At 39.5% G+C, this 9,690-nt stretch overlaps 1 protein-coding gene across 1 annotated transcript; it reads right to left on the minus strand.

Moving 5' to 3' along the window:
* Positions 1-200: 200 nt before the first annotated feature.
* On the minus strand, positions 201-9,380 carry anxa11b (annexin A11b). Its single transcript, XM_034211898.1, has 15 exons — positions 9,229-9,380; positions 6,409-6,835; positions 6,168-6,205; positions 5,839-5,982; positions 5,634-5,721; positions 5,449-5,543; positions 5,212-5,325; positions 4,914-5,004; positions 4,088-4,167; positions 3,905-3,961; positions 3,709-3,802; positions 2,693-2,788; positions 1,848-1,906; positions 1,595-1,717; positions 201-1,489 (listed from the first exon to the last, which is right to left on the minus strand). The coding sequence occupies exons 2-15, from the start codon at positions 6,824-6,826 to the stop codon at positions 1,430-1,432; spliced, it is 1,557 nt and encodes a 518-aa protein (XP_034067789.1). The 5' UTR covers positions 6,827-6,835; positions 9,229-9,380; the 3' UTR covers positions 201-1,429.
* Between the last annotated feature and the right edge of the window lie 310 nt (positions 9,381-9,690).

The following is a 9,690-nucleotide window of genomic DNA, read 5'->3' on the forward strand; positions in this document are numbered from 1 at the left end:
CGCACCTTTTACAAAACGTGCAGCTTGTGATGCTCTGAGGATGGGGGGCGCCTCACTGGTACAGACCAAGGTGGTTAAAATGAGGCTGTCTTTGAAATGCAAATGTCTCATTGTGCGTCGGCTCGGAGCAAAAAATCCAGTCAATGTTTGATGCAAAACACATGATTCCATTTCCCAAAGAAAATCCAGATATGCCAAAATGTTATTATGCTTTTGTTTTAATGAAATTAAAAGTGGCTGTTTTAAGTCTCAACAGTCTGGGACTAAAATGTTGGAAAACTTACATAGCATCCATTCAATTTATACCATTTAACATGTAACAGCGATCATTGCAGAGTAGAGTTAGTGCAACAGATATTCAGTTCAAGCCAAACAAAAAAAATTACATTTCATGTGAATCAAGAGCCCTCTACTGGTAGTAAAACATACAAACCTGTAAAGGGCACTTTGAAAAAAGTAAACAAAACATTGACCATTAAGTAATGTAAGTATGGCATTTCTGCAGTTGTGCAAGGATGATTATAGTTAGTTTTTTTAAAGATTAACCACAGTTAAACATCGACCAACTGAAGTTTATACGGCGGCCCTGACAAAAGGCACGACAGGATCTGTCTTTAGGCTTTGGCTTTTCAGCATTCAGGAAAAAGGCAACCTTGTCTGTAAATGTTTAACAATGTTTGGAAAGGTTTACAGAAGAGTTTTGTAAAGCTGATATAGAAGATATAAAGTCAAAAGCTGAATTGCATAGACTTGCAAGCAGCAGTATAGAGAAAAAATAAGAATGCAGATTGTTATTTCTTACATTTTATAAAATAAACCAGAATTTAATTTTGGCTAGTTGAATAAGCATTAAATGATTACATCTACTCTATGTGAGATTCAGTCATGCATAATTTGATAAATCTTGTATAATAGTCTCCGACAACCTGGCATATAATATAAACTTGTACACAGTTGAAATGATTGGCGTGATACCATAGTTACAAAGAATCAATGCATGTATAAATGGCTTTGATAATTCTTGTATATGTACTTTGTTAAATAAACCAGAAATTTGCCTCATTCTGTATCTTTAGATTTTCTGAAAATATATTTTTCCTTTCTCTAATAAAACCAGTCAAGCCGTTTAATGGACAATTTAAATACTATAATATAGTTAATTTCTATTGTGTGATTTTCAGGCACCCACTTTTTATTTAGGACTTCAACCCAAAAATGTCAAAGCTATCTATGGTGTCTTTATAAAAAAAAAAAAGACTATTTGGCAATCTTATACTACAATACTGTAGAAAAAAGAAAATCATGCCACTGAAGAGAATACAAAACTAATATTGATTGACTGCATGCATCAGAGGTGATATAAGCTCCTATAACATTGTTTCAGTGGGGACATTTATTTTGTCCCTATGAAGGATTATCTTCATTTCCTTTAGTCCGTGCCTCCACACAGCTTCAACAGCAGCTTCTGGTAATCGCCGGAGGTATCACCCTGAGAAGCGAAACAAAGAAAGTGTGAATTTTAAATGATCAGACATTATGAAAAGGAAAAGGTGTTGCTGTGTTTTGTCAAAATAAGTTGGTTTGTAGGACTTACTGAGATGTGGGTGTACAGGGATTTTCCATAAGTCCTCACATACGCCTGTCTGATGTCCAACATGTCAATCTCAGAGCGAGACACCATGATACGGATCAGGGTTGTGTCCTTGGTCCCTGCTCCCTGTTAACACATCACAGTGTGACACTTTCATTTACTGTAGCAGTAGAATATTACCAACAACAGTGTCACTGCAAGAGGCAGTTGGTTTGTGATTATTAGAATAAAATGAGATTATAGAAAACAGCTTTACCTGCATGGCCTTGTGAAGCCTTTCTGCAAAGTAGGCAGGGGTGTTCCTGATGCATTTCACTAGGAAAAAGGAGAAGATGTAAACAAATGCGTCTTGGATAAATCTGCATAAAATGTTGCACTATTGTTTTACAAAGGGAAATACATACAAGACATTGTAAAAAAGCAGATTGCTTGAGGCTTACAGCATTATAACATTCACATATAATGCAGCTAAATCGTAACTACACTATAATAAGAAAGGTGGCTGTATCTTTATTTATCTGTTTTATGTTATTGCCACTGCCAACAGGTTTTTTTTCTCTGCCACTTTTTTTAATAATAAATAACAGCACAAACAGAAAAACTAATTCCACATTTGCATTTTCTATGTGTAAAACAATTCTGTGCACTTCTTCATTTAATCCACACGACATTTAAGACATAACATATTTGGACAAAGCTCAAAATCCCTTTGAAGATACTATTTGTTTCCTGTAATTGGGTGCCAAATAATTGTAGGTGTTGCCTAAATTAAATAACTAAAATGCTTAGTAAAATGGTAACTCTATAGTTATCAATCTGACCCTGTGCCCTTTACAAACACCCCAAAATGATTGTCTATCAATAAGTGTTTTCTGATGCAGCTATAAACATGTTCTATTTTTAGAGAGTTTGCTTTTGACCATCATCAAGTATCAATAAGGTATCTAGGTCAAACAGGCGCCTGTTTGCACCAGTAAGATATTTTTTATCAGGAAAGCCCTTCTAAACAAACATCTTGACGAATGCCTTCAATATATACTTAAAGCTTCAACAGGTTTGGAAAGCTACTTCAGTTTGGAAAAAGAGACCCAAAGAACGTACCCACAGCCACCATGCCAGACTCCACATTGCCAGACATTTCCCTGCAGACGCTTTTCTCAATGTCTCTCCCAGACATCTGCTGGTACTCGTGGAAGACTAATAAAAACCAGAATCACAGGCGTGAGAGTTAATCATAATATTAAAACATGTGTAAAAAAGGTCAAAATGTGTGTTTATGGCACTGGAAAAACATCAGTCATATATATATGCCAGTGATTCCCACAGCATGTTAATACTTTGGGGGGCCCCCAAAGTATAATGGCTCCCCCCAAAGTATAATTTGTGTGTTTTTTTTGTTTTTTTACTCAGTGAGCACTCATTTGCATTTGCATTGGTGGCAATGAGTGCTCAGTGAGTAAAAAAAACTTAAAAAACCATAAATTATACTTTGGGGGGAGCCACCCATAAATTATACTTTGGGGGGAGCCATTATATTGGTAAACAGCCTCTATGGGCGCGAGTCCAGACCCACTTTTGGAATCAAATGATGACGTCAGTGGGATTATCTCCTTTATCAACTCCTAAGCATCCCCGGGACAACATCACTAGCCCCGCCCCTAAAAAGGTGTGAACTTGAGCCAATCAAGGACTACTACTACTAGGTCGTCCTTAGACGAGTTTGCCAACGGGTTCGCCAATCCTCACGGTCCTCCATACACCCGGCCAGCTCTGTGGAGCTTTCCACCCCCACATCCTTCCTCAGCACCTCCACGTATGTTGGCGTGGGGCGCCCTCTTGGTCGGTGCCCGTGTGATGGCTCCCAGAGTACTAACTTGCCAGCTGGAAGTTCCTGGTGTCGATGGCAGTGACCTGCAAATTTCAGTTTCCTGGATGCCACCTTGTCACTCAGCCTGGGTAGCCCACCAGGACTAGCCCCGCTCCTAAATTTTTGAGAGATTTCTGAGGAGATTTTTTTTCACGCACCCGTCCCCACCCCACCCCGAGTCGTTCCCCCAAAGTATATTTCATTTCTGCGGGAATCACTGTATGCTCAATAAAGACAGTAAATGACTTACCTGCTCTAAGGTGAGGCTTACTGCGAGCGCACAGGATGGCATTAAACTGAGACTCATCAGTTCCAACTTTATTTTCCCCTGCAGCATACAGTTTCTGTCCACAACACAGACACACATAAATAAAAAAGAAACAAGATCGGACTTGCTAATTACTCTCCATAAATGTTAGAAGCACAAACCAACTGAAAACCGGTACCTGAGCATCCTGTTTGGCCAAGGCGACATCAACAGTCTCCCTCTCGTCTCGATTGCCCTAGTTAGAGTATGGCATGTTGTGTTAAAAATACATTGCGAAGGAGGAATACATTGTTAGTATCAACACTCGAAGTTTCAAATTCGTTTTGAGAGAGCTTAAAATGAATGAGCATGAAGAAACTACCTGACAGAGAGAAACCAGGAGTCTGCGGAAATGACCGGAGGTGTCGCTGATGATGGCGTCCTCCAGTTTCTTCCCGTACTCTGAAAGGAAGGTGTGGCTTTTTAGGGAAATACATTTGCATAATATTTGCAATTCAGTGAGACCCTACTTCTTTAAATAATGTTCCATGTACAAATAGAAGGGTAATTGTACAGGCTACAATAAAAATAAACATTTTTAATATGCCTACTAATATTTCATATAATTTTTAAACTGATTTTCAAATAAATAAATACAAAAAAACTTTAAGTAGTTTGACAATTGACGTATTAAGGGCCTGTGTTGTATTTTAAATAAAGATTAGAGAATAGGTATAAGAAATTAATATGATAGATATCTGTATACCTCAAATTGATAGTCAAATTCTTTACATATTTTTTGTCTTTGATCCATCCTAATTTTAAATATATTTATAATTGATGACGCCATAAAGAGATCATAAGCATTCCTTTTTAATGTTCTGTGTTAACTCATGTTAGTTGGCTAAGCATTTTTGTAAATAACCTGTTGATGTTTTCTAATGGGCTTCTTTTAGTTTGTAGTTTTGTAGATCTAGTGGTGTCTTGTTTCTGTGTGTACTTGTTTTATAGCAGCTGAAGTAGAGGGTGGGCGGGTGAGTAGGTGTGTGATCAATACTGGTGGGTATAGTCTATGAGTACAGCGATGTTTTTGTATTGAATAAAGAAAGGAGGCACTGGCTAAACATTCTTAATGTGTAAGTTGCTGTTCAGAGTTTGAATATCATGATCATACAACACAACATTTATAATCAAGAATATAAACTCACCAGCTTTGTAAATGTTGTTGATTTCAAGAATATCTGCATTGGAGCGTGATGAAAGGATCTCAATCAGACAAGACTCATCAGTTCCTGCGCCCTGTCAAAATATAGAAACGCCTCAGTAAGACATGAACACACAACCTGCTTTAGAGAGTTTGAACATTTAGTGGTTATCAGACTCATGTTTCAACTTCTCTGATATTCACTTGCATTCAGAAGATTTGTTTGCTTTAATTCTCCTCTCCTTCTCTCACAACACAAACAAAATGGAGGATCTGCTAAGAAAATAACTTGAGTTTCCAACCTGTATTGCCTCCCTGAGTTCAGTTGCATCAAAGTGATTCGGACTCTTCACCATAGCGAGAACCAGCTTCTCAAAGTTTCCAGTAAGCTCAGACTTCAGATCGTGGAGAAGATCCTAAGAAAAGAAAATCCCGTAAGAGCAGGGTTCGGTTTAGACAGATTTACAGGGTCAATGAGAAGGAACAGATTAAAGTGATTCATTTCAATTTAAAAAAATCTTAAATGTTAGAAAACTTACCTTCCCATAAGTTGTTTTATAGGCTGCTACCATTGGAACCCTCTGCTTGCTGGTACGACTTCCCAGAAGTTCAAGGATGGCTTTTTCATCAGTGCCTGTTAAAAACATTATTCAGGATCAATTCATGTTGAGGGAAAAATAACCATGTTGGGTTTAGCATATCCAAATAAACCCCATTTACTTACCAAAACCCTTCATAGCTTTCCGGAGCACCTCAACATCACTCAGTGGATCAGCCCCTTTAAAGTCTTTTAAAGAACCCCTGTATCCTTTCTATTTATAAATACAAAAAAAGATAAGAAACATATAAGATACTGCACAGTATCTGCCTGTATGTGCATTGGAACATAGTTTTAGAGAAGTCCTACAGTGACAACAAAGGCATCTTACAGAAATGGCAGGTGCGTGAGGTTGGGACGGAGCTCCACTTCCATATCCAGGCATTGAGGGGTTAGTCGCAGGGGCTCCTGGGTAATTTGGCATGGGCTGGCCCGGAGCCGGGCCCCCTGGATATCCCTGCTGAGCCCCTCCCGGCTGCAAACAGAGGACAACTGTTAGTGTTAAGTGTTAGGTGCTTGGTTACAAACTCTATAGAGCAAATAGGGTTTACGTAGGAGATAAGGTGATTTGAGCAAACAGAAGATTTAGCTGAAGTCAGTCCATATGTTATTAGTAATATGGCCGGTCAGAGGTAAAGAGTGAGATAGGAATGTATATACCGCTCCATGGCCGCCTGGTGCTGCACCCCAGCCTCCACCTGCAAGGAAAATATTGACATAAAATCAAAACACTATTTACTTAAAGGACAATTCTGACTTTGTATAATGCATATAATAGGTTTTTTTTAAACTAATAGATGGCATTGATATTATTTGTTTCAGCCATATAGACATATATTTATGTGAGGAGAGAAATACTTCATGTAAGTCCTCAACATTCAAAAATATCTTGGAGGCTCACCTGATGGAGGCATGGAAGGATAGCCTCCTGCTTGGGGTGGTGGTTGGTATCCTCCAGCCTGGGCAGGGTAGCCCCCGGCCTGGGCAGGGTAACCCCCGGCCTGGGCAGGGTAGCCCCCTGCTGATGGAGGGTATCCACCTGCTGCTTGGGGGTAACCACCAGCCTGAGGTGGGTATCCTCCTGCCTGTGGGGGGTAGCCACCTGCTGCAGGAGGGTAACCGCCTGCTTGGGGTGGGTATCCTCCTGCCTGTGGGGGGTAGCCGCCCGCTGCTGGGGGGTAGCCGCCTGCCGCTGGAGGGTAACCGCCTGCTTGGGGTGGATATGCTCCTGGTTGAGGAGGGTAGCCCCCTGCTTGTGGTGGGTAGCCCCCTGCTTGGGGTGGGTATCCACCGGACTGAGGGTATCCTGGGTAGCTCATCTTCAGAACCTAAAATGACAAAATAATGATGCATCATTGTCGATGTGTTGTATGATGGCTATGTGAGTCTTTTTGACTGCAGCACCCGTTAAAACAAAAAACACATGATTTTCTTGGAATTTCTGGAGAAATATCGGTTTTAAAAAGGTCCTGTGTCATGGCTATTTCTACTGATCATAATTCCATTGTTGAGGTATACTAAAATAGATTTATGTGTTCAGCAATCAAAACAGACTGAAAAAAGCTAATGCTAGTGTTGCTCCAAATTGACGCGTTCCTTTCAAACTTTTCTTTGAATTTAGTAAAACAAATATAAAATCAATCCAATATCAGCAAAAATGTAATGTAATGTTGTCCAAAAAAACAAAAACAGTCATGTACTATTAGTAGCCTACCAGGTTTTGAAACAGTGGTCTAAAAATGATGAACTGATACCCAACCCCTCACTGTGCCTCGGTCCTAATAAAATGTTTTACCTTCCACCTACACTTCCTACCTTCCTCTGATAAGTTAATGAATGAACTGCAACTTCAGGCAAGGACGTCACTGGTCATTCTTGCAGATAAATCTTGACAGCTTTGTGACCACATACCCATTAAGACAGCAGAGACTCACTACTTACATCTGCCTAAATCCTTAACATGTGGTGATGGCACAAAGTGTGCTCATTTTTTTTTTTTAAACAGAGTTGGTTTCCTTCCCTTTCTCGAAAAAACACCAAAAGAGAACCCTGTATAATTGAGAGTTGTAGTGGGAATACCATAGCTGTTTAGGTGCCTGTGTCACCCCATAACTAAGCAAAAATACTAATCAAAGATAAAATTGGCTACAATTATTGATAATTTAACAGAATGTAAATACACTTGGTTTACATGCACAAGACGACAGATTCGGAGAAAAAAACACTGCAGTGAGACCTGTTCAGGGTCATCTCAGTAGTTCTCATTACTGTGTAAATATGATTAAATGTTACAAATACTCAACATTTTCCCTCTGTAAACAAGACATGTTTATAGTATTACAGGAACAATACATGTCGGTTACGTAGTGCTGGTAAAAGTTCAGATGTAATTATTCTGAATTCAAAAGATACATCATATCGTTTTTAAGGCGGACATAATCACACTGAAAGTAGTGACTTCATGAAGGGCGGTTTTTTGTTGACACTCCCTTTCCAGTCCTCTCCTTTGGACGACGCTGAAGTTGGCTTCCGATTCAGAGCATCCGATTCGGCAGTTAAGGGGAAAGTTAAGGGACATTTAATTTACAGCGCTGAGCGAACAATCCTCTGCATAGCCGATTTATTCTTTATAACACAGTTTCAGATTTGTGAAACCTTTTATTCTATTTGTGAAAATACAAAAAGGGAGACTTTTTTCGCATCCTGACCATTAGACCAGGTCCTGATCTGAAACCACCAGACCTAGACTCATCAAATCTGGACTGGACTGGATTATCCCAGAGAGTCTAAAGATTCTTTATAACACAATTTGAAACCTTTATTCTATTTGTGAAAATACAAACACAGGTGGAAGGCTGAGGTTGCTGCAGCAGGCCAGGATCAGAATCAGAGAGTGAACCTCCCAGCTGGGCAAGCCTTTATTCCTTCTTGTATTTTCACAAATAGAATAAAGGTTTCACAAATCTCAAACTGGGTTATAAAGAATCTTTAGAGTCTCTGGGATAATCCAGTCCAGATTTGATGAGTCTAGGTCTAGTGGTTTTAGATCAGGACCTGGTCTAATGTGGTCAGGGTGCGAAAAAAGCACTGAAATCTCCCTTTTTTGTATTTCCTACAGGCCTACCTTAAAGCACCAGTATGGCCATTGAGTAGTTACACTTCCTGCTTGTTTTTACGAGCACAGCGCACCATTAAAAAGCAATGTTATCAAAGGCCTGTATTTACAAAATTCGCCAACTAAAGCTTCTGCAACGCTAATATTTTACAATAGGTAACTTCCGCAGCTGTCAATAATAAAGTATAAAAGGCCTACGCAATGATATTTAACTTAACATTGAACGTTACGCTAACATCGTCATTGATGTCGAATAGTATCCTGCGGTCCGTTAGCGTGACAAGATACTCCAAGACAACGTTTTGCATTTATCATGGTTCTCTTTATACATCCATGGTGCAAACAAATACTACGTTAGCTACAGTATAACATTTACGTTCGCCATGTTAAGACTTTTACGACGAGGAAACGTTGTTAGCTGGTGTTGAGCAACCCCACACCAACTGTGATGCAAGCTAATTTCCTACAATCCTCAGTAATCCACATAGGCTCCTACGCCTTTAACGCTATCCAAGTAATGTTGTAGGCTACTTCGCTGTCGCATGAAACGCAGTGCAGTACAGATATTTAGCGGGTGTTTACAGTTAATAACAAAGATTTACTTACTTATCGGCCACGGACTTCAGATTGAGGAAGAGACGAGCAGCAGAGCAGTGGAGAGAGTGGAATCCCGGAGGTGGGTGGGTCCTCAGCATTGTTCCGTCCTGCAGTAATAACCTTAACTCTGTTATTATCCACAGCCTGGCGTTGAGTCAGCGAGCTGTGGGCCTAAATCGCCATTTTCACCACAGATGACATTGGATCATATGACAAGACGAATATTGGATTTGTTTCCGTGGATACATCATGTGGATAATTGAGTTTAGTTTAAAACAAATCTATTGTGAAACTTGATTTTTCCATATTATATTTGATATTTTGCATGTGAACATTGTAAAGAAAAAAGTTTGGCCATTGTATTTCCTGCAAAAAACAACAACAACAACAACATGTATATTAGGCTACTCAAAACTTAGCCTACTACTTTAAATATGAAATCGTTATGTATTTGATGAGCTAAGATGGTTG

The sequence above is a fragment of the Gymnodraco acuticeps genome, unplaced genomic scaffold, assembly GCF_902827175.1.
Source record: "Gymnodraco acuticeps unplaced genomic scaffold, fGymAcu1.1, whole genome shotgun sequence".
Lineage (NCBI taxonomy): Eukaryota > Metazoa > Chordata > Actinopteri > Perciformes > Bathydraconidae > Gymnodraco > Gymnodraco acuticeps.